General features: G+C 44.2%; 2 protein-coding genes across 4 annotated transcripts in view; one reads left to right on the plus strand and one right to left on the minus strand.

Annotated features, from left to right (window-relative positions):
• LOC139174108 (uncharacterized) overlaps positions 1–25427 on the minus strand; it is a 209150-nt gene that overhangs the window by 137530 nt on the left and 46193 nt on the right. The window lies entirely within an intron of this gene.
• The window catches only part of LOC139174107 (cell adhesion molecule CEACAM5-like), a 67304-nt gene that overhangs the window by 31961 nt on the left and 9916 nt on the right, over positions 1–25427 (plus strand). For all 3 annotated transcript variants that reach the window (XM_070764192.1, XM_070764191.1, XM_070764190.1), the window contains exons 3-8: positions 1119–1391; positions 3801–4058; positions 6216–6485; positions 12287–12538; positions 20489–20761; positions 23367–23490. In XM_070764192.1, the coding sequence (XP_070620293.1) occupies positions 1119–1391; positions 3801–4058; positions 6216–6485; positions 12287–12538; positions 20489–20761; positions 23367–23490 (1450 nt within the window). The remainder of the gene's footprint in view (positions 1–1118; positions 1392–3800; positions 4059–6215; positions 6486–12286; positions 12539–20488; positions 20762–23366; positions 23491–25427) is intronic.

Genomic DNA, 25427 nt, shown 5'->3' on the forward strand with positions numbered 1-25427 from the left:
AAGCCGCGAAAAAGGAAGCTCGGCTCCACATCGGCCGATTTCGGGCAGCGCCGAAGCTGAGCTGCCTGCCGGACGATTCTTTCAAGCTACGTGATCACCCAGCATCAAAGGATGAAGAGTTGGTCCTTCCAACTCCAACGTAATCTCCAGCCGGTGTTCAAGCCACCGACTGGTGTTTCTTTGAAAAATCGGGACTTTTTTAGAACGACGTGGGACAAATAGCTTAAAATCGGGGCTGTCCCACCAAAATCTGGACGTCTGGTCACCTTACTGTAATGTTCACCAATCAGTTGTCCTTGTGACTGTTGGTATACGGGTCTGTTTGTTTGTTTGTTTGTTTGTTTGTTTGTTTGTTTGTTTATTCATTCATTCATTCATTCATTCATTCCAATACACAATAAACATTGAAGAGAATAAACAAGATGTAATATATATCAAGGAAAGGACAGAAGAAAAGATATAAGAATAAAATACGTCAATGAAGAATGGAGGAAAAGATATACACTGTTCCCTTGACTTTCGCGGGTCCGACTTTCGCGAAAAGTCTATACCACGGTTTTTCAAAAAATATTAATTAAAAAATACTTTGCGGGGTTTTTTTCTATATCACGGTTTTTCCCGTCCAATGACGTCATGCGTCATCGGCAAACTTTCGTCCGCCTTTAATTCAAAAAATTTAAATAAACTTTTAATAAATAAATATGGTGAGTAATAATCTAAATGGTTGCTAAGGGGCTAGGAAGTTGTAATTTAGAGGTTTAAAGTGTTAAGGGAAGGCTTGTGATACTGTTCATAGCAAAAAATAATGTATTTACTTCCGCATCTCTACTTCGCGGAAATTTGACCTTCACGGGCGGTCTTGGAATGCATCCCCCGCGAAAGTCAAGGCAACACGGTATTAATGAAAGAAAAGATATAGGAGATATAGGAGAGACAATTGGACAGGAGACGGAAGGCACACTAGTGCACTTATGCACAGCCCTCATGTTTGTAAGAGGTGTTGGGTCTTTCTCCCTGACTTCGTCGGGACCTCCTTAAAATTGGTGGTGGTGGGTGGATTTGATTTGATGGTCCCCAGCGATCTGGAGCCTCCTCTGCCGTTTTTCTATCCTTCACAGGTGCCGTCCTTAAAGTCACCGTCACCGGGCCTTCTCATGTGGTAGAAAGCCATCCTGTCACTTTTCGTTGTTCCTCTTTGGGTTTCAATGTTTCTTACTCCTGGTTGAAGGGAGGCCAACCAATTGAAGCAGGAGGGAAGGTTCTTGTGGAGGACAACAACAAGACCCTTAAGCTCCTCTCAACTTCTCGGAGCGACGCAACCACCTATACCTGTTTTGGGCAAAATACATTCTCGGCCAACAGCAGTGACCCTCACCGGCTTGAAATCTTCTGTAAGTTTAAGCTGGAGATGTCCCTTTCTCCCCCAGCCAGTGGCTCGCCATCATCTTCTTTTAATGACCCCGTAATCAGGGGGCGAGTTGCTACTACCGCTGCTGCGCTAAAGTACTTCCTACTTTAATTTAGGTTAGACGTGTGCTTGGTTCCAGCCGCTCTCTCTGCCTTTCCTTGGAATGGTTGATTTCTGGTTAATCTGAATCCAAGGAAGCAAGAATGAGACTTTTGCCCCTTCTATTTCATTTATTTTTAGTTTTTAAGATGCCCTTAAAATTACTCCTTCAGCCCAGGGAGCTGAAAGATATTCCTGCTGAACCTGAAGGCAGGAAATGTCGGTGATTTGAATTCAGGATCCAGTCTTGTAATTTATTACCAGTGGCCAACAGGCAGAAAGAGCCAGTTTGGTCTATTGCAGGGGTAGGCAAAGTGGGCACGTGGACTTCAACTCCCAGAATTCCTGAGGTGGCATGATTGGCTCAGGAATTCTGGGAGTTGAAGTCCACAAGTCAAAGAAGAGCCAACTTTGTCTAGTGGTTAAGGTACTAGGGTAGAGAAAGCGAGACCCTGCTAAGGATAACTCTCTTTCAACCCAAAGGACCTTCTAACCAGCTGTTTGCTCCTCAAATGGATGCTTTAAAAGTAGGATAATAGGAACCAGCTTCTTCCTTGAGCTTGAAACTAGCTTGAGTTAAAGCTTTGAGTTTGAAAAACAGCAAGAAATAAATGACAACCCCGAAAATTGGAGCCGTGTAATGTTTTTGAGAGGTTATTGTTGTTCTTGGGTTTTATTCAGACATTGCCTAGTCTTCCAGTGCCTGGGATTTCTCCTTATGTAGAGCCATCGTATGGTTGCAACAAAAATGTAGGGTTTTATTTTCAGATAGGTTAAGGACAGGGGTAGGCAAAGTTGGTTTTTCTGTGAATTGTGGACTTCAACTCCCAGAATTCCTGAGCCATTCACACCAACTCAGGAATTCTGGGAGTTGAAGTCCACAAGAGCCAACTTTGTCTACACCTGACTCTAGGACAACTCGTCATGGTCAACTCACTGCGGGACAATTCAATGCAGTATTCATCATTTCATTCAGATATTTTTATTACTGATGACCACGTTTTCGTCAAAATTATTGTAACTTTTTTCTTTATCAGGGTGTCCAGCAAACTTGGAAATATCAGGGAAATCAGCGGTTTGGGAAATATCAGGGAAACATAGAAGACTGACGGCAGAAAAAGACCTCATGGTCCATCTAGTCTGCCCTTATACTATTTCCTGTATTTTATCTTACAATGGATATATGTTTATCCCAGGCATGTTTAAATTCAGTTACTGTGGATTTACCAACCACGTCTGCTGGAAGTTTGTTCCAAGGATCTGCTACTCTTTCAGTGAAATAATATTTTCTCACGTTACTTTTGATCTTTCCCCCAACTAACTTCAGATTGTGTCCCCTTGTTCTTGTGTTCACTTTCCTATTAAAAACACTTCCCTCCTGAACCTTATTTAACCCTTTAACACATTTAAATGTTTCGATCATGTCCCCCCTTTTCCTTCTGTCCTCCAGACTATACAGATTGAGTTCATTAAGTCTTTCCTGATATGTTTTATGCTTAATCCACCATTCTTGTAGCCCGTCTTTGGACCCGTTCAAGAATGGTGGAAGGTCTTAAGCATAAAACGTATCAGGAAAGACTTCATGAACTCAATCTGTATAGTCTGGAGGACATAAGGGAAAGGGGGGACATGATCGAAACATTTAAATATGTTAAAGGGTTAAATAAGGTTCAGGAGGGAAGTGTTTTTAATAGGAAAGTGAACACAAGAACAAGGGGACACAATCTGAAGTTAGTTGGGGGAAAGATCAAAAGCAATTTGATCAGATTTGAGCAATTTGATCAAAAGGGATTTGTGAAAAAAACGGAATCAATCAGTGGAAAAAAACAAACTGTATTAAAATGTTTAAAAGTCAGGGAGAAATTATGTTTTTTTTTAAAAAGCAGATCATGCTGCTTGGCAGAGTCAAGCAAAAATGAGCATAACTGTGGCAACAACTTGCTTCCTCACCTACTGATATTTCTCCATGGCTTAGCCGTTTGGCATGATGTCATCTTCAACCGAACTTTAACTAGATTGCAAGTTACAGGGAAATCTCAGGAAAATTCAAAATGCATTCTCTCTGGACACCCTGTTTATGGATTGGCTATTATTATTGGCCACAGATCTGTCAAAATTAATGTAACTTTTCTATGTATTGAATTGTCCCGCAGTGAGTTTGTCCCACAACAAGTTGGCCACGGGAAGTGGTCTTATTCCATTTTCAGACATAATTCCATAATAGCACTGGTAGTTTTCCTAAGCAGCCTGATTTTTTTTCCCCCAACGTATGACTTTTCTATGTTTGCTCCAGACGGGCCTGAACACCCTGTAATCAGCCCCCTACAACAAGTTTACAATGAGCGTTCCACTCTCAACCTCTTTTGCTCTGCCGTCTCTAATCCACCCGCCAAGGTTTTTTGGTATTTTAATGGAGAACCTCTGGAGCGTCAGAACGATCCTCAACTGACCCAGCGTCTCGCTATGAAGAACGCTGGGAAATATACTTGTAAAGTTACCAATGTTGAAACGGGACTTTCGAATGCCACCGCTCTGGAGATCAGCGTCAGGGGTGAGTCGCTTGGATGGCCAAGCTCGCCCAGATATTTCGGAGGACTTGCTGTGGGGGCTTTCTCTTGGGTGTCTTTTTTTTTTGAGTGTGACCCTGTCCTTCGCTTCCTGTCATTCTTGGAACATCTGTTTTGGAGTTCTGCATGGGTTTGAGTTTGGACCTTCCTGCATTTTGGTTTGCGTTTTTCATATCATGGTTACTCCGTCCTGGGGTTTTACCATGGCTACCTCAACAGACTGTTCCTCTTTTATTTGGATTCCTTTTTTTCTTCTTCTGTATATCTGCGATCTCGGTAGACTAGATTCCGTCTGATTGCTCAAAGTCCTACATGTTGTTGTTCCTTCGACATGTCACCATCAAAGGTTCTCCTTTATGGTCACTGACGTTCAGCTACTGGCTTGTTTTGAGCTTCTTCTGGTAGTCGAGTCAAACTTAGTTCTTTGCCTTGTGTTTTCCAATGCTGTGACGTTGTATTTTCTTTCCTCGCCCTGTGAGAACCCAAATAGTTAAAACAGTTGTGCAATTTTTGTTGGTCTTTCTTCTTTTTCCGTGTACTTTCTCTTTATCCTTGCTTCGTTTATATCTTTGGCCCTGACAACTGGCCAGGTTCTGGCTAAGTTTTCAAGCCCGCCATATTCACTCGGACTCTACAACTGTTCAATATTTGTTTTCTTCCATTTATTTTAAGCTTGCCTCATTCGAAGTTTATCTCCATCACTTTCCTTTGGGTGGTTGTGAAATGACTCAGAAGTGGTTCAGAAACTCTCGTATCGTTTTACAGTGAAGCAACCCATATATAAACCTCGTGTTTCCTTTTTTTAAAAATTGCTAAATTTTCAGCTTAACGAAATTGGGCCTCGTCTTTTCCCAGCTTCCCATTTTAGCCACCGTTCTCCAGGGAACATTTGAAGGTCCCTTGACAAAATCTTGCAATCCAGGAGAAGAAAAAATTGACATATACCAAAGTTCTCCATCTTTTTTCTTTCTTTCTTTGTTCTGGTACCATTGCTTGGTACCTCAAGGGGACATGATCTGATTGGCCAACGTTTCCTAAATGCAAAGAGCCGTGTTGGTTAATCTCTTTGGCACTGAGTGCTGAAACTGGAGCATGTGCATGCTGGAGCATTGGACCCTGGAAGAAAGCTGCTAGCCGGTGCACATGCATAGGGAAAACAGCTGCTTTTCTGGGTTCCGTCACGCACATGCATGCTCAACAGCTGGTCTGGTGTGCATGCAAACTAGCCCGCTGCTCTTTTATGCATTCTGGTGCGCACATGTGCAAAGACCAGAATCCAGAAGAGATGAGCTGGCTGGTGCGCATGCCTTTGGGTACCATTTGTTGGGGGTCAAAGGAAAGGGAGGGTTTTGCCTTCTCTTTCTGCTCAAGATCCCCATGGACAATTGGGGGGCCACTGTGGGACACAGAATGCTGGACTTGATGGGCTTTGGCCCAATTCAGCAGGGTTCTTCTTAGAATAGAAGAGAAGAGAAGAGAAGAAGATTCTTATCTTCTTATGATAGATAGACAGATATGGATGGATAGGCAGACAGACAGACAGACAGACAGACAGACAGATAGACAGGTGACAGATAAAGATGGATGGTGGATGGATGGATGGATGGATGATAGCTAGATAGGTTATTGAAATGGATGTCCAAGTGCCGCCTCTATGTTGGTTGAGGCAGGCAGGGATCCCTTGGGAACCATTTGTTGGGGGTCAAGGGAAAGGCAGGGTCTTGCCTTCTCTTTCTGCTCAAGATCCCCATGGACAATTGGGGGGCCACTGTGGGACATAGAATGCTGGACTTGATGGGCTTTGGCCCCATTCAGCATGGCTCTTCTTATGCACAACAGACCAGCTGTCCAGCATACATGCGCGAGACAGAACCTGGAAGAGCAGATGCTGACGGCGCGCATGTCCACCGAGAGGGCTCCGCATACCACCTCCGGCAGGTGTGTCATAAGTTCATCATCCTGGCTTACCTCTCAGCTACAGATCTGACCGCCCAGCCCTTTCTGAATGGAAATTCAAGATTTCGATCTTGAAGTCCCGAGTCAATGAACCATGATGAAGAGTCCACCCGTTACGTCAGACGTTTGCCTTCAATAACAATGACACCCCACTTTTTATTTCCCCCTACTTCTCTTTCTAACAGAGGCCGTCAATCATGTCTCCATCAGAGATCCCGGCAAGGTTGTCGAGAATAGCATCACCCATCTCAACTGCACAGCCTCCGGCTTTAATGTTTCCTATTACTGGCTTAAGGGGAGCCAGAAATTGCAAGCGGGAGGCCATCTGTCTTTAAGTGGCAATGGTCAGAACCTTAGCTTGAGTCGGACAAGCCGTCAGGACTCGGGTCTCTACAGTTGCTGTGCGGTTAACAGTTTCTCTAAAGACTCCTCCAACTACACAATGAATGTCTTTTGTAAGTCTGATTTTGCCATGGGTGGATTGTGGTGGGTTGGAGGTGGGGGGAACAAACTCCCTGAACAAGCTTCTATAAGAGTCGAACTTCTAAATTGGGGATATAGGAGAGCCGTTTGAGGGGTTCTCCGGTATTCTTAAGTGCATTCCCTCAATCTGGCCATTTTTTCTCTCCCTTGCCACGCACCAACCCCTCTAGGTAGTCCTCCACTTACAACAGTTCATTTAGTGACCATTCAAACATAACAACTGCATGGGGGGGAAGCGTCTTTTGTGATCGTGCGGTCGAAACTCAAGACGCTTGGCAACTAAGGTTCATGTTTATGATGGCTGTCGTGTCCTGGGGCAATTTAATTTAATTTTATTTAATTATTTAATTTAATAATATTTAATAATTTAATTTAATTTAATTTAATTTAATTTAATTTATTGTTTAATTTTAATTTTATTGTTTAAATTTAATTTATTTTATGATTTGATTTGATTTGATTTGATTTGATTCCCTCTCCAAAGATAGCAGTGGAACAAATCTAATATTAAAAAACATATAAAACCCTATCATTATTTAAAAGAAACCAAACAGCACATGATATCAGAATCAGCATATCGCCCCCAACAATCTGGGTCCTCATTTGACCCACCTCGGAAGGATGGAAGGCTGAGTCAACCTGGAGCCAGTGGTGAGATTTGAACTGCTGAACTACAGCTAGCAGTTAGCTGACGTAGCCCGCAGTGATGCTGCACACTAACCACCGCGCCATACCGGCTCTTGAAACTCACCACCTGTTTTGGGCAGTTGGAATCTCTCCTGCTACCTGGAGAAAAACACTTAAAATCCTTCAGGAGGGATCGGTCAGCCAATCAGTCAATCAATTAAAACGTTTTTCCCCCCATCATAAATCAGCACATAAAATAATTAAGACAAGAAGTGGTCAAAAAAGCAAAGTTATTCTAAACTATCTCAAAAGGGTTAGAATTAATACAAATAGTCCTGCGGTCAAGGAAATGAAATCACATTGATCCGAAAATAACATTGGGCGATTAAACCAAATCGGAACAAGCAGGATACAGTGATACCTCATCTTACAAACCCCTCGTCATACAAACTTTTTGAGATACAAACCCGGGGTTTAAAAATTTTTTGCCTCTTCTTCCAAACTATTTTCACCTTACAAACCCAAGCCACCGCCACTGGGATGCCCCGCCTCTGGATTTCTGTCGCCAGCAAAGCGCCTATTTTTGCGCTGCTGGGATTCCCCCGAGGTTCCCTTCCATGGGAAACACCACCTCCGGACTTCCGTGTTTTTGCGATGCTGCAGGGGAATCCCAGCAGTGCAAAAATGGGCGCTTCGCTGGCAACGGAAGTCCGGAGGTGCGGTTTCCCAGCGAGGGGAGCCTCAGCGAAATCGCAGCATCACAAAAACACGGAAGTCTGGAGGTGGGGTTTCGAAGACTTCCATGTTTTTGTGATGCTGCAATTTCGCTGAGGTTCCCCTCGCTGGAAACCCCACCTCCGGACTTCCGTTGCCAGCGAAGCGCCCATTTTTGCACTGCTGGGATTCCCCTGCTGGGATTCCCCTGCAGCATCGCAAAAACACGGAGGTCCGGAGGTGGGGTTTCCCATGGAGGGGAGCCTCAGGGAAATCCCAGCAGCGCAAAAACGGGCGCTTCGGCTGACAAAACGGATGAGTTTTGGGCTTGCACGCATTAATCGCTTTTCCATTGATTCCTATGGGAAACATTGTTTTGTCTTACAAACTTTTCACCTTACAAACCTCGTCCCGGAACCAATTAAGTTTGTAAGACAAGGTGTCGCTGTATTTAGGGCAGAGTGGAAATAATAATTCCTGGTGACACAATTCCATGACAAGATGACAATTGTCAGGACATGTAACCAGGAACAGGAGTTGAGTTCAAAGCCCTTCAAGTTTATGACATGCTACCTAAACCCAAGAATCTGACCTACAGATAATTTGAGGTGCATCATTTGTGGGCATGTAATGATTCCAAACTGGTGATGCCTTTGACCCTGCCCTCCTGGTTATCTACAGCCCTAGAAAATAATATTTTCCATCAGTTAATTCCTCCACTGCACCACACACTCTCTCTTCAAAGGGGATTCCCCCCCCCCCGTTGAGGTAGAAAGATCAATTGACGAAATGCAAGTCCTCGTTAGAAGCGAGCCATATTTTACAACATTGCAAAGCATTCTGCGTCCCTTTTGCAACTTCCCATATATTACTTCCGCTTGCTACGTAAAATAGATAATCCACCTTGCCAAAATGTTATTTTTTGGAGGGAGTACCATTTTTTTCTTCTTTTACACAGAGTCTCTCCTGCAAACTGCTACTTACAGTCTACACCCAAAGAACCAGACGAAGTTAATTACGTCTTCTGCATATTTAAAGGGCAGTTTCGTTTTCCAGCTTTTTCAAAGCCCCACCTGGTCTTATTATTCTCGAAATGCAGCTTAAGGCTTTCTGGGAGGGTAGAGGGGGGAATTGGCTTACAGGCCACCTGTAACTTGAGAAACATCAAGTTGATGAAACTAGCGTGACGTAAAAAAAGGAATTGGAGATTTTAAAAAGCCACCATCCTTCTAGCTGGCTTAGATGTCCATGCTAGCTTCCCTGTTTTGCTTCTCTATCTGGCCATGGTACCCCAAGCGAGGGTCCCGGGGCACCCTGAGAAGGTTAAACTGTTTACATTAGACACTCCACAAAGTTGAATTATAAGAAGCCAAATCAGATTTCTTTTAACTTCTCTCCAAAATAATATGGGATTCTTGTCTCTTGATAGGCATGAGATAATAATAATAAGAAGAAGAATTTATTGGATTTGTATGCCGCCCCTCTCCGGCGGCTAACAACAATAATAAACACAACATGTACAATCCAATAATAAAAAACAACTAAAAACCCCTATTACAAAACCAAACATTCCCCACAAACATACCATGCATAACTTGTAATGACCTTGGGGGAAGAGCTATCTCAACTCCCCCATGCCTGGCGGTATAAATGAGTCTTGAGTAGTTTACAAAAGACAAGGAGGGTGGGGGCAGTTCTAATCTCCGGGGGGAGTTGGTTCCAGAGGGCCGGGGCCGCCACAGAGAAGGCTCTTCCCCTGGGGCCCACCAAACGACATTGTTTAGTTGACGGGACCCGGAGAAGGCCAACTCTGTGGGACCTTATCGGTCGCTGGGATTCGTGGGGTAGCAGGCGGTTCCAGAGGTAATCTGGTCCATTGCCATGTAGGATGGCTGACTATTATTGGAGGCCTCCTTCAAGGCTACTAGGGAGGTAGATAGGTAGTCCCCAACTTATGATCATTTGTTTAGCGATGATGCCAAGTTGCAAGAGCACTGGGGGAAAAAAGTGGACTTGTGACTGGTTTTCGCACTTACAACTGGTTGCACAGACACGTGATAGAAATTCAGGCAATTGCAAACGGATATGCACAGTATTAACAATGGCGGTAGCATCCTAGGATCACACGATCATCCGAGCCGGCTTCCAAAGGACCAAGTCAATGGAGAAGTTGGTTTTACTGACTGACCGCACGATTCACTCAATTAGCGCTTAACAACTCTGGTAGAAATAGACGGTAAAATCGGATGTGACTCGCTTCACCACCACAAATGGAAATTCTCGCTCCCAGTAGTGTTCGTAAGTTGTATTGTTGAGGACTATTTGTGTGAGCCACCATGGCGCAGTGGTTAGAGTGCAGTACTGCAGGCTACTTCTGCTGACTTCCGGCTAACTGCAATTTGGCAGTTCGAATCTCACCAGGCTCAAGGTTGACTCAGCTTTCCATCCTTCGGAGGTCGATAAAACAAGGACCCAGATTGTTGAGGGCCATAGGCTGACTCCAAACTGCTTAGAGAGGGCTGTAAAAGCACTGTAAAGCAGTATATAAGTCTAAGTGCTATTGCTGTTTAGGCTGACGAACTAAATAGCTCCTGGATATCAAGCACAAACTCCATATTGGAGGGCAGCTCTTCCCTATATAACGAGTTCCCAATCCTGGCAATTTTATGACGGGTGGACTTCCACTCCCAGAATTCCTCAGCCGGCTGTCCTATGCCAGCTGAGGAATTCTGGGAGTTGAAGTCCATGAGTCGTAAAGTTGCCAGGGTTGGAGACTCCCGTTATATTACACTGGGGAACAATTTGTCACGCAATTTCTGTTGAGTTTGATTTTTGAGCTTTTTTTATAATTAATTAGGCATGCTGGTTTCAAAACTAATTGGTTTTCTTCTACCACGTCAAGTTTTTTCTCTACATCTTAGATTGTTTATAATACAGTTAATTAGGCAACGTGAGCTTCAAATTGCATTTTTTACATAGCCATCTTGCTAACTTCTCGGAAAATCTTGGTGCAGTCACTGATGAGCAGCGATTCCACCAAGGTTTGAAGGTCACGGAGGTACGGTATCAAGGTAGATGGGATGTACATAGAATGGCTGACTATTATTGGAGCATCAAGCGACAATGTCCACTGATTAAACACTCCAGAAAAAGCTATAAGCGAAAAATGTTACCATAATATGTATAATTACCGTTCAATTAAAAAAAACCTATGTGTATCAACACAATTTAATTTGCAGTAACTATTATAGCTTTTGCATGAATAAAAGTATTCTTTGTAAACAGTGTACAGTGGTACCTCATCTTACGAACGCCTCTTCTAACGAACTTTTCAAGATACGAACCCGGTGTTTAAGATTTTTTTGCCTCTTCTTCCGAACTATTTTCACCTTAGGAACCCAAGCCGCTGCTGCTGGGATGAAGGGGTTTCTCTTTTTTCCCCTTTTTTGAAGAAAGAAAAGGGAGGGGCGGCTTGGAGGGGGAAAGACTTTGCATGAACAAAAGTAGGAGAACAGCGTGCTTGCAGGCACTGAAAGGGTGTCTTTTGAAGAAAGAAAAGGGAGGGGCGGCTTGTAGGGGGAAAGACTTTGCATTAACAAAAGTAGGAGAACAGCGTGCTTACAGGCACTGAAAGGGTGTCTTTTGAAGAAAGAAAAGGGAGGGGCGGCTTGGAGGGGGAAAGACTTTGCATTAACAAAAGTAGGAGAACAGTGTGCTTGCAGGCACTGAAAGGGTGTCTTTTGACGAAAGAAAAGGGAGGGGCGGCTTGGAGGGGGAAAGACTTTGCAGAGAACAGCCATAGGCACTAAAAGAGTGTCTTTTGAAGAAAGAAAAGGGAGCGGCGCCCCCCTTGCCTTTCTTCCTTCCCACTCACCCTTTAGCCTAGCCTTGCTTCTTCCACCCGCCCCCTTTAGCTGCTCCTCCCTGCCCTCTGTTCGCCTCCCTTCTAAAGTTTGGGATTTTCCTGAAGGATTTGCACGTATTATTTGCTTTTACATTGATTCCTATGGGAAACATTGTTTCGTCTTACGAACTTTTCACCTTACGAACCTCCTCCTGGAACCAATTAAGTTCGTATCATGAGGTACCACTGTATTTGGAAAGTTTTTACTTTTCTTTATATGCACAATTTGTATGACTTTTGAGGGTATCCTGTAGCTTAAAAAGTTGACGTGATAGACAAAAACTCTGGTTATTTTTGGATCCAGATGCCAAAAGTTAGTTGAAAACAAGTCACAGATTTAAGACGACGAAATTGCTGTTCCCCAGTGGTATCGCATGAATGCAGAGAACATCGTTGTGGCTCCACACCAATGACACACAGGCATGTGTCATCTCATAGGTGTTTTTGATCGAATGTGGCATTCTGACAACATTTCTCCCCAAGTTCCCTGGCCTCCTTCAATGTGTAACTCTCCTATATTTGCTCCAGATGGGCCTGATGCCCCGGTCATCAGCCCCACTGAGCAGTTTTATGCAGAAGGCGCCAATGTCACCCTTTCCTGTCAAGCTGACTCCAACCCACCCTCCAAGTATACATGGTCCTTCAAGAACTCGAGACATTCAGGGGGGATCTATCAGCTCTTTCGCTTGTCTTCGGCCGACAATGGGACCTATACATGTGAGGCCACCAACAACGAGACCAAACTCGCCCAATCTAAAATACAGCCCATCTGTGTCCTAGGTGAGTATATTCATGGTTGTACGGACTTCCGGTCTCCATAAAATCACTTCCGTTAACTGGGTTGAGCTCCAGAAGTTGTGGGAGAAGAGATTTGACAGAATGGCATAGGCCAGGGGTAGGCAAAGTTGGGTCTTCTATGACATGTGGACTTCAACTCCCAGAATTCCTGAGCTGGCATGATTGGCTCAGGAATTCTGGGAGTTGAAGTCCACAAGTCATAGAAGAGCCAACGTTGCCTACCCCTGGCATAGGTTCTCAACCTTTCTAATGCCGCGACCCCTCGTGTTGTGGTGACCTCCAACCATAAGTCTAGCCCCAATTCTCCCAAGCTGATTGGAAGGAAGGTCAGAGGGACACCCCCACTGTAAACATTTGATTGGGTCAGATTGTAAAAATATGCTTCGAAATAGAAACTTTAATTCCTAACACCATGGGAAATGTGTCTTTTCCCATGGTCTTAGGTGACCCCTGTGAAACAGTCATTCGACCCCCGCAAAGGGGTCCTGACCCCCCAGGTTGAGAACCAGTGAAATAGGGTCTTCTGCCTGAGCAAGAGGTTGGACTAGAAGACCTCCAAGTTCCCTTCCAACTCTGTTAGTCTGTGTTTCCTATCTCCATAGGACTTGTCTGGAATCATCCAGATTTAGTTCCTAACTCATTCTCTCTTTCGCATTCTGTTCTATTTATTGTACCTGTTTGGGTATTCTTGTCTCCTTGACAGCTTCTCCTCCTCCTCCATCTACGACTGTTTCGGGTGTGTTGACAGGGGTTCTGTCCCCAAACGATCCCGAGTGACTGGGTTGGATTTTAAACCATTTGCCTTGCGACGAAATCTTCAACAGTCAACACTGGAACACCAATTTATCACTGTAGTTTTCTTCCCCACCCGCATGAAATCTCGTTGCCTTTGCCCAGCTCCTTGTATGGTTTCCGTTTGTGACTTTTCTTCCTAAAATACGTTCTTGTGTCCTGTAACTGGGTTTCAGTTTCGATGCAGCTGTTCACTGTTTCCTTCCAAGGTTTCTCTGTCGTTCTTTGTTGATCTTAAGATACTAATTGTGAAATTTGTACGATGGACATTAGAAATTCGCTTGTCTCCTGTCCTGTCGCTTCATACTTCTCCGATATTGTTGCATTTCTTTGTGCTGAACTGTCAATGCATAATCTATATTGTTGTAATGTCTCTTCCCCTTTTTTGTCCATTTGTCATCCTTAAATAGTATTGAGGCGACTGAATAATAATAATAATTTATTAGACTTGTATGCCGCCCCTCTCCGAAGACTCGGAGCGGCATACAAGTCTAACAACTGAAGTTTAGAAAACCATTCATGTGGCGTCCTCTTTCTTTTTCCCAACTTTTCATTTCTCTTACGGAGAACATGTCTAATTTTATCCTTGCGGATTTTCCAACATTATCTTAATAGCAAACACCCACCACTGTTAGAAAATCATTAGGACTGGGTAACTGATCGTTGCTTTGGGGGTGTTCATCGTTAAACAATTTTATCTGTAATAAATAGAATAATTCTGAAGATTGAACGTTGTGTCCGATGATTCCTTTCCCATTAGTCTTAGTTCTCGAAAGTCTTCAAAAGAATTGATGAAGGTAAGACGCTATTCCAAAAACCAGTATGTGAATTTGTTTTTATCCATTTCAAAATTACTGTCATGGGGTAATAAGATTGTGTTAAAGGCAGTTAATGCTGGACTCAATGAGCTCTGGCCCAATTCAGCATGGCTCTTCTTATGTTCTTATTAGATTAGATTAGATTAGATTTATTGGATTTATATGCCGCCCCTCTCCGTAGACTCGGGGCGGCTCACAACAATAGTAAACAATACATAGTAACAAATCTAATATTTAGCAATCTAAATTACAGTTTTAAGTTAAAAATCCAAAAGAACCCCAATATATATTTTTTTTAAAAAAAACAAGCACAATCGAATCATACACAAAAACTACATGGGCAAGGGGGAGATGTTTCAATTCCCCCATGCCTGCGGGCAGAGGTGGGTTTTAAGGAGTTTCCGAAAGGCAAGGAGGGTGGGGGCAATCCTAATCTCTGGGGGGAGCTGGTTCCAGAGGGTCGGAGCCACCACAGAGAAGGCTCTTCCCCTGGGTCCCGCCAGACGACATTGTTTAGTCGACGGGACCCGGAGAAGGCCAACTCTGTGGGACCTAACCGGTCGCTGGGATTTGTGCGGCAGAAGGCGGTCCCGGAGATATTCTGTAAAACAAAATGCGAGGCTGCTTTGGAACAGAGATGGAAGGCTACAGAGCAGGGCAGGGGTGGGTTCTAACTTATCTCGCTGCCAATTAGCTTCCACACAGCTGTGCAGGGCAGAAAATTCCCCCAAAAATTTACCCCCCCCAATAAAAACCACCACCCCAAAAACAAGATAGATGCATGTTCAGTGTCAGAAAATCTGCTTCTGCACATAAACAGAAGAAAAAAAATCAGCATTTTTTAAAAAAAAAATCTCCCCCCCACACACACAAAAAAGGATGGGGTATCCATGGACCAGCACTGATAGAAGGAGCTCTGTGACGTCACCAGAGGTTTGCTGCCAGCAACCAGTTAGGTCCCAAAGAGTCGGCTAAACAATGTCGTCTGGCGGGACCCAGGGGAAGAACCTTCTCTGTGGTGGCTCCGACCCTCTGGAACCAGCTCCCCCCTGAGATTAGGATTGCCCCCACCCTCCTTGCCTTTCGTAAACTCCTTAAAACCCACCTCTGCCGTCAGGCATGGGGGAACTAAAACATCTCCCCCTTGCCCATGTTGTTTGCTGTCTGATTGATTGTGTGCTTGTTTTTTATATATATTGGGATTGTTTTATGAATTTCTCAACTTAAAATTGTAATTGGATTGGTGCGCATTGGATTTGTCACTATGTACTGTTTTTTACTATTGTTGTGAGCCGCCCCGAGTCTGCGGAGAGGGGCGGCATATAAATCCAATAAATCTAATCTAATCTAAATCTAATCTACCGGTTCTATAAAACCAGTGCAAACCGGAAGACGCTCCCCTCTGGAGCACAGGTCTTCAAACTTGGCAACTGTAAGACTTTTGGACTTCAACTCCCAGAATTCTCCAGCCAGCACAGCTTGAAGACCTCTGCTATAGAGCTACATAGAGCTTCTCTTAAAATAGAGGAGGAATGATCTGCCAGTCCCAGCATTAAAAAATATTTGCATGGTCCACAAGGTCCTAGAAACATTTTTTTTTTGTCCTGCAGATCCAGATTCTGGTTTCCACCAACCTTTGGGAGGTTTTTGCCAGACCGATGCTTGGTGCTTTCTATCGTCCCTTGTGGTCTGATAACATGCCTTCTAGGACTTTGTGCTCTTTGGTACAAGGAGCCAAACAGCAAATTAGACCGGAGGGAAGAAGCTAATGAGCGCGATGAGATCTAAAATCGATTCCTCCAAGGGTTTGGGTGCTCTTTTAATTTCCTGGCATCTCTAAATGCTTTCTTGGCTTTGGGGTTGACCTGATCCACCCTGTCATATAGAAACACAGAAACAGAAGATTGACGGCAGAAAGAGACCTCCTGGTCCATCTAGTCTGCCCTTATACTATTCCCTGTATTTTATCTTAGGATGGATATATGTTTTATCCCAGGCATGTTTAAATTTAGTTACTGTGCATTTACCAACCACACCTGCTGGAAGTTTGTTCCAGGCATCTACGACTCTTTCAGTAAAATAATATTTTCTCATGTTGCTTCTCATCTTTTCCCCAACTAACCTCATATTGTGCCCCCTTGTTGTTTTGTTCACTTTCCTATTTAAAACACTTCCTTCCTGAACCTTATTTAACCCTTACTGGATGAGGCAGGAGGCGGTCCCATAAATAATCTGGCCCTGGGGCATTTAGGGCTTTAAAGGTGATAACCAACACCTTGAACAGTGCAGTCAAGTGGTAGGGAAAGCAAGTAGGATGCTTGGCTGCATAGCTAGAGGTATTACAAGCAGGAAGAGGGAGATTATGATCCCGTTTTATAGAGTGCTGGTGAGACCACATTTGGAACACTGTGTTCAGTTCTGGAGACCTCACCTACAAAAAGATATTGACAAAATTGAACGGGTCCAAAGACGGGCTACAAGAATGGTGGAAGGTCTTAAGCATAAAACATATCAGGAAAGACTTCATGAACTCAATCTGTATAGTCTGGAGGACAGAAGGAAAAGGGGGGACATGATCGAAACATGTAAATATGTTAAAGGGTTAAATAAGGTCCAGGAGGGAAGTGTTTTTAATAGGGAAGTGAACACAAGAACAAGGGGACACAATCTGAAGTTAATTGGGGGAAAGATCAAAAGCAACATGAGAAAATATTATTTTACTGAAAGAGTAGTATATATCCTTGGAACAAACTTCCAGCAGGCGTGGTTGGTAAATCCACAGTAACTGAATATAAAAATGCCTGGGATAAACATATATCCATCCTAAGATAAAACACAGGAAATAGTATAAGGGCAGACTAGATGGACCATGAGGTCTTTTTCTGCCGTCAATTTTCTATGTTTCTATGTTTCTATGAATTACGTTCGGAGACTGACTGGTAACCAATGCAGCTCACGTAAAGTTGAAGTAATGTGTGCGTACCTTGGTACACCCATTATTAATCATAATAATAATAATAATAATAATAATAATAATAATAATAATAATTTATTAGATTTGTATGCTGCTGCATTTTATACCAACTGAAGTCTCCGAACGCTCTTCAAGGGTAACCCCAGCCAGAGAACCATTAAAATACAGTGGTACTTCTACCTAAGAAGGCCTCTACTTAAGAACTTTTCTAGATAAGAACCAGGTGTTCAAGATTTTTTTTGCCTCGTCTCAAGAACCATTTTCTACTTAAGAACCTCAAGCCTGGGAAAATTTCCCAGGAAATTAGAGAGCAGCACGAAGGCCCGGCCAGTTTCCTGCCATTCCCCCTTTAATCCCGGCCATCTCGGGCTTTTCTGGGCTGCCAGAGGAGCCTTTCGGTGGCGTTTAAGGAGGCTTTGGCAGTCCAGAGTGAATGGAGCTTTTTCCTTCTCTGGACGCTTGGAGAGGGAATAAATCTCTGCCAGCGCCCAGGGAAAAGAAACGCTCCCTTCGCTCTGGGCAGCAACTGTCCTCCTCCTCTTCCTCCTCCTCCTCCCACCCAAATTCCAAGCTTTTATTTCTTTCCTAATGGGTTTGGACACATTATTTGCTTTTACATTGATTCCTATGGGAAAAATGGCTTTTACTTACAAACTTTTCTACTTAAGAACCTGGTCACGGAATGAATTAAGTTCTTAAGTAGAGGTACCACTGTATTTAAATCCCATCACTGGTACCAGCAAAATAAGACATCCTGAATCATGATGTAGCCGGTGCTGCAATTTATATATCTCTATTTTGTTTTTCATTGGACTCGTGAAATTCAATTACTAAAATATGAGACAGCATGATGGGGTTTTTAAAGCCACCAGGGAACATCCTGGCTAACTCAGATACGTCTGGATGGAAGCCACTGCGTTTAATTGCCTTCCTTTTTTAAAAAATAAAATAAAATAAAATCTGCTTATATTATGCCCTTTTATGCTGGCAGAAGCCCAGGTTGGCAATATACCGCACTGATCACAGGAACAGACTCATCCTCAGCTTATGAAAAGCAGTCTGATGCCAAGACTTACTAAAATTATGACTTAAAAAATATAATAATAATAAGAAACGGCGCTTGGCTGAAAATACAGCTGCTGTTTGAGAAAATTTTTGTACGTGTCTTCCGTGCAGGGAAATTTCATAAAAAGAGGATTTTTTTCCCCCTACACCCTGAGTAAATGGGTTGTTACCCATTGCTTTTCATTCTCTCCTGCTTTCTTTCTTTGATGATTGTTTTGAATGTGTTCAGCTCTTCAAGACAACAAGAGCGGCGTAATTATTATTTATGTCTCCCATTGTCTCTTCCGCATAGCAAAATAGTCTCTGGATCTTTTTTTTTTTCTAAACAAACACCCAGTAAAAGTTAGAAAGCAAGACATGGCAGTGAGGAGAATAAACTAGTAGTAAATTATAAACGCTCAGCTTTCTTCCGGGCTTCTAAAATTCTCGATAAAACATGCTGTCTAAAATCTAAGACCGAAAATGGACAAAAAAGTCCATCGGCATCAGAGAAGCTCACTCATTTAACGGTCGCTTTGTTTAGTGACAGAAATTTTGGGACCCAATTTTTGGTCCTAAGTAGAGGACTGCCTTTAAAAGCCGGCAGAGTGTCGGAAGCCGGGGTGGCGCAGCAGGTAGAGTGCTGTTCTGCAGGCCACTAAAGCTGACTGTAGATCTGTAGGTCAGCAGTTCAAATCTTACCACCGGCTCAAGGTTGACTCAGCCTTCCATCCTTCCGAGGTGGTTAAAATGAGGACCCGGATTGTGGGGGCAATAAGCTGGCTCTGTTAAAAAGTACTATTGCTAACATGTTGTAAGCCGCCCTGAATCTAAGGAGAAGGGCGGCATAAAAATCAGGTAGGTAGGTAGGTAGGTAGGTAGGTAGGTAGGTAGGTAGGAGATGGATGAATGGATGGATGGATGGATAGAGATAGTAGATAGATAGAGAAATGGATGGATGGATGGATGGATGGATGGATGGGTGGGTGGGTGGGTGGGTGGGTGGGTGGGTGGGTTTTTAGGTAGGTAGGTAGGTAGGTAGATAGGAGATGGATAGATGGATAGAGAAGATAGAGAAATGGATGGATGGATGGATGGGTAGGTAGGTAGGTAGGTAGATGGATGGATAGACATAGATAGATAGAGTCTGCAGAGAGGGGCGGCATACAAATCTAATTAATAATAATAATAGATAGATGGATGGATGGATGGATGGATGGATGGATGGATGGATGGATGGATGGATGGATGGACGGACGGACAGAGTGCTGTACTGTTAAAAAGTGCTATTGCTAACATGTTGTAAGCCGCCCTGAGTCTAAGGAGAAGGGCGGCATAAAAATTGAATGAATGAATGAATAAATAAATAAATAAATGAATGACGGCCTGGGCTGCCACAGAGAAGGCTCTTCCCTGGGGCCCGCCAGACGACATTGTTTAGTCGACGGGACCCGGATAAGGCCAACTCTGTGGGACCTAATCGGTCGCTGGGATTCGTGCGGCAGAAGGTTGAAAGAGACGAATGTATTTATTTGACTTTTATACCACCCAATCCCAAAGGACTCACGGCGGCTTACAACAGGGGTACAAATATAAGAATAAATACAAAAGAAGTCCAATAGTTACCTGAGATTGAAACATAACAAACTAAAAAACCCATTAAAAAGGTTATTAGAAAACACACTCATGTACATACATACCCATTCTTACAGTTGGCCATCAAGCTGTGGATTTATGGCCCCCAGGCCTGTCGGCAAAGCTTTGCGAAAGGCCAGCAGGGTGCGAGCAGTACAGAGATCGGGGGGAAGTTGGTTCCGTAGAGCTGGGGCGGCCACAGAGAAGGCTCTCCCGCGTGAATTGTTCTCCTTGCTCCTTGCCCAGTTTGCAACGCAGAAGTTATCTTTCCTCTCAACTGCATAGCGTGCGCACAGCAAAGCACGCACTCAGTGAACTGGTTGTAAAGCCGTTAGGAACCCACCAGTGGTTTCGAAGCAGGCGGCATGCGCCACCATTCTCAACCCAACCCAGCGCCTTCCTGGCGCACTGCTTGCTTGGTGGATGCCAACCTAGGATTCTTGCAGGACGTTCTTGGTGCCAGCCGTATCTCTGACGTGGTCCATCAGTCCTGCTGGCTTGAAAGGGAAGGGGGTAAGATAACACACCCACTTTTTTGTTTCTCCCAAGAAAGGAGAGCTCTCAAAACTTCACAACTCCGGCAATCCTACAGGGTGACCTGGCTGGACAGCCAAGTATTGGAAGCTGTAAGTACTCAGTAGATGACCCTTAATTGTGTTTTGTGTGCAGAGCCTCTCTCACAGCCAGTCCTGTGGGCTTCGGAAAACGTTGTTGCTATGGACGCAAATGTCACGCTGAATTGTAGCACCTCCAATAGTTCCTCGGTCGACGTCACCTGGTCCAAGGACAGTCAACCCTTCCCCACCAATGTAGAATTTGACTATGAAAACCGAATCCTCACGCTGTTTAAATTCCAGCCACCGGACGCAGGGACCTATACTTGCACAGCTCAACACCGCTTCGACAAAGCCACAAGCAACCCCTGTAAACTTACCCTGGCATGTAAGTAATGTCTCCCCCTTTGACACGGGGTCTTTCTCCCCGCTTCATGGTGAAGATATGTGACTTTAAGAAATGGACTGCCAGGAGCTACAGTGGACGTGGTGGTAGAGGGGATGGCACCGTAGAGTCCTAGGGCCGGAAGGGACTTTGGAGGTCTTCTAGTCCAGCCACCTGCCCATGGCAGGATACTGTGGCCAGAGAGGCTACCATACACTGAAGGGCCGCACTTGCCTTTCCCTACCGGATCAGTCCTGGAAGTCGGCGGGGGTGGCAGCAGGCATGGCCATGCCTGTGCGAGATTTTGCACTACCAATTGATAAGACTTTGTGCATCTAGAACAGAGGTCTTCAAACTTGGCAACTTTAAGACTTGTGGACTTCAACTACCAGAATTCTCCAACCAGCTACGCTCTCGGTAGGAGGTCGAGGTCTGCTCCAGTGCGAGGATGAAAGCAAGAACCGGAGGAGTCCCGGCATCCTCACACTGGAGTGGACCCCGACCTCCGCGGACTGGGCGGTCACAGATAGCCGGAGGGCCGGATGCGGCCCGCAGGCCACCCCTTGCCCAGGTCCGATGAGGAATGATGATTTTTGTATGATTGTCGAATGAATGGTCCATGGAAGTTTTTTTCAAGTAGAATTTTTATGATTGTTTTTTTAATGTATCATTAATTGGATTGTTTCTTATTGTTTCTTGTATGTGCTGTGAGCTGCCCCGAGTCCTCGGAAAGGGGTGGCGTACAAGTCCAATTAAATAAATAAATAAGATGGAGAACCAGGGCCGCCTGAATACATTGAGCCCACGGCCTTGCCCAGCCGAGGCAGAAAGTGAAGGGGAGGTAGACGAGGGTGAAGAGGTGCTAATGGAGACTATTTCTGAGTCAGTGGAGGGAGAAGGAGACCTTATGGAAAAGGAACCTCTGTTAGATCCTAGATTTCAGAAGATTACAGAGCAGACGGCAGAAATTGTACGGGGAAAGGAAGTGATTCTGTACCATGTGTAGTCAAAACTGGTGGTTTCGTCACTGGAGTTATATAAAGAGTGGGAGTCTGGGTAAACCCTTTGTGGGGTGCAACTCTTCTTCATAGAGACTGTTTTCCAGGGTGCTCTGATGAAGTTTCTCAGAAATCATGGCTTCTAGCCATGAAATAACTTTTACCCGAAAAGCTGTAAGTTGTCTGAACTTTTGGGGGAAGCTGCCAGTGTTCGTGATGTGTGTGGAATTTTAACTATCTGGGACAGTAATGATTTAGTCTTGGCGCGGCTCCCAGAGCAATTAAATCATAGACCTGAGACCCGAAATGCAGTGGTGATGAGATGATTGTTTGATTATTTGGAAGAAAACCGTTATGAATAACATTATTAAAGAGGAGTGTTAGGAGCATTTGTAATCTGTGTAACAAAGGGACAGGACAGTGCCTGGCTTTGCATTCTCTCTGCTTGGAAAGCCTAGGCTCCTAGTCCTCAGTGAGGTGCTTCTGCTGAAGCTCCTTCTCGGTCAGATCCAATTTGAAATGAGCCAGTTCTTTCACCAACACTTGGTGGCTGCTTAGCTCCAACCAGTGCTTCCTGTTGGGGTCCTAAGGAGCCCAGGAGGGCAGTCGAGAAGTGTCTGGGGGGAGGAGGGATGAGTAGAGGCCATCAAGGCATCCCTTGACGTGAGTGACATCAAGTTGGCCACACTCAGTCATGGGCTCGGCCCCCGCTGTTTGGGTAGTGGAAATGGCCCAGGAATACCACGACCGAAAGATTTCCGGTGAAAATTGAAAAAAAAAAATTGCTTCTGTGTATGCACGGAAGCAAAAACACAGACAAAAATAGCCGAAATCTTGCTTGCACTCGCAAGATTTTGGCTATTTTGGGTGGATTGTGCTTCTCTGCATGCGCAGAAGCCAAAATATGGGCGGAAATAGTGGAAATCTTGCTATTTGGAATAGCTGAAATCTCTCGCACATTTTTCGGGAGCATGCACACCCGCTCCGGTTGCCAAGGACCATCCGGGTAGCAAGATAAGTGGCTGCCCGCCGCTGGCCACACCCACTGAAATCTACCCGCCCTTCCCCCATTGATTTACTCATCAAAATAGAGAGGCCTGTAGCTGTGTCTGTGGAGAGGGGCGGCATATAAATCTAATAAATTATTATTATTATTATTATTATTATTATTATTGTTGTTGTTGTTGTTGTTATTATTATTATGTCAATACAACATAGCAAACGAGATCACTATGCTGGATTTCGTATTTCATCACCAGTCGGGCGCTTCCCAAGCACCTAGGACTGCGTGATGTAGCGGCGAATTATGTTTGCCGATCCCAGTAAAGCGGCCTTTTGCAATTGACAGATGGAGATTTTGTCAATTCCGATGATTTTCAAGTGTCCACTGGGATCCTTTGGCACTGCGCCCAGCATGCCAAGTACCACTGGGACCACTTTCACGGGCTTATGCCAGAGTAGTAGTAGTAGTTGTTGTTGTTGTTATTATTATTATTATTATTATTATTATCTCTGGAGAGGGGCAGCATACAAATCAAATAAATAAATAAATATTACTATTACTATTACTATTATGTGCTCTCTAACCTGCACATGTTCTTCTCTGACAGATGAGGCACAGCCCCAGCTCCGTATGTCACCTGGAGCCATTGCTGGGACAACGATCGGTTCTTTGGCCGGCTTGGCACTTTGCGCGATCGTTGTGTACTTCCTGCTCACCAAAGTTTCCTGTTGGTAAGTCTCCCCACCGAGTCGGTGATTCCCAATTTTCTCCAATCCTCTTCTAGATCTTGTCCAGGTCCTTCCTCCTCTGGGTCTCTATTTTCACTTACCGTATTTTTCAGAGTATAAGACGCACCTTAGTTTGGGGGGCGGAAAACAGGAGGGTGGGAATCGACCTACCAGGTATTCATCTGGTGAGCATCCTTAGTCTGGTCAGCTTCAGCATATTGTGTTATCGCCTGGTTAGGGCTGGGGAAAAAACCTATTTCGGCGGGAGTAGGAATGAAAAAAAATCCTGCAAGCCGAGAAGATCGCTAGAACCTCGTCGGGGCTGAAAAAACCTTTTTCAGAGGGAGTAGGAATGAAAGTAAGCCTGCAAAGAACTTACGGCTGGAAAAAAAAACTACAGTGGTGCCTCTACTTAAGAACTTAATTCGTTCCGTGACCAGGTTCTTAAGTAGAAAAGTTTGTAAGGAGAAGCCATTTTTCCCATAGGAATCAATGTAAAAGCAAATAATGGGTGCAAACCCATTAGGAAAGAAATAAAAGCTCAGAATTTGGGTGGGAGGAGGAGGAGGAAGAAGAAGAGGAGGAGGACAGTTGCTGCCCATAGTGAAGGGAGCATTTCTTTTCTCTGGGCGCTGGCAGAGGTTTATTCCCTCTCCAAGCGCCCAGAGAAAGGAAAATGCTCCGTTCGCTCTGGACTGCCAAAGCCTCCTTAAGCGCCACCGAAAGGCTCCTCTGGCAGCCCAGAAAAGCCCGAGATGGCCAGAATTAAAGGGGAAATGTCAGGAAACTGGCTGGGCCTTTGTGCCGCTCTCAAATTGCCTGGGAAATTTTTCCGGGCTCGGGTTCTTAAGTAGAAAATGGTTCTTAAGAAGAGGCAAAAAAAATCTTGAACACCCGGTTCTTATCTGGAAAAGTTCTTAAGTAGAGGCATTCTTAAGTAGAGGTACTTTGAAAAAGCTACATTTAGAGTGTAAGACACACCCAAATTTTCAGCCTCTCTTAGGGAGGAAAAAAGTGTGTCGTATACTCCAAAAAATACGGTAACTATGGGCTTGTACTCTAAGGGGCTGGTGGCACCAATCTCACCAACAGTTGCATTCTTTCCTCCTTCTTCACCTTGGATCGAAATCACTCCTGGTAGAATCTTTTGGAAGCTCTTTAAGGGGCCGAAATGGCAGGGCACGCCAGCTCTAACCCGGCTTACTAGATTCCAAATGGGATCCACTAAGGAACAGAGCAGGTATCCAAATTCCAGTATCCCCAGGGATCTGGATTAGATTCAGTGCCCATTGCTGAATCTAATGATCCTTATAGTCCGGAGCACAATGGGCCGTAAGAACGGACTATCCTCAGCTGGAACCCACTGACGTTTCAATTTCTGAAGCCTTGCAGGTACGTGGAGCTATAATCCCCATGGATGAGCCAACGGAGGTGCTGGCTGGGGATACTGGGAGTTGTAGTCCCAGTTCATCTTTGGGAAAGACCGGAGTCTTTCCTGATGTTTTTTAACAATTATAAAACCTTAAGATGTTGGATTTCTGAGGAGGGTGGAGGAGTTTGCATAAAATTTATGAATTTGATAGGATTGTGAAATTGAGCTTTTACCAAGGAACTAGTAACCATTTTATTCACATTGATCTGCCATATAAATTTATTTATTTATCTAATTGGATTTATATGCTACCCCTCTCCGAAGACTTGAGACAGCTAACAACACATATAAAAGAAGAGCAATACAGTATAACCATCTAAATACAATTAATTTAAAAACTAAATATAGGTCTATAAAACCCAGTATTATTTTTAAAAAAACCAATCATACCCACTCAAACAACAGAATAGAATAGAATAGAATAGAATAGAATAGAATTTTTATTGGCCAAGTGTGATTGGACACACAAGGAATTTGTCTTGGTGCATATGCTCTCAGCATACATAAA

This window comes from Erythrolamprus reginae, chromosome 11, assembly GCF_031021105.1.
Source record: "Erythrolamprus reginae isolate rEryReg1 chromosome 11, rEryReg1.hap1, whole genome shotgun sequence".
Classification (NCBI taxonomy): Eukaryota; Metazoa; Chordata; class Lepidosauria; order Squamata; family Dipsadidae; genus Erythrolamprus; species Erythrolamprus reginae.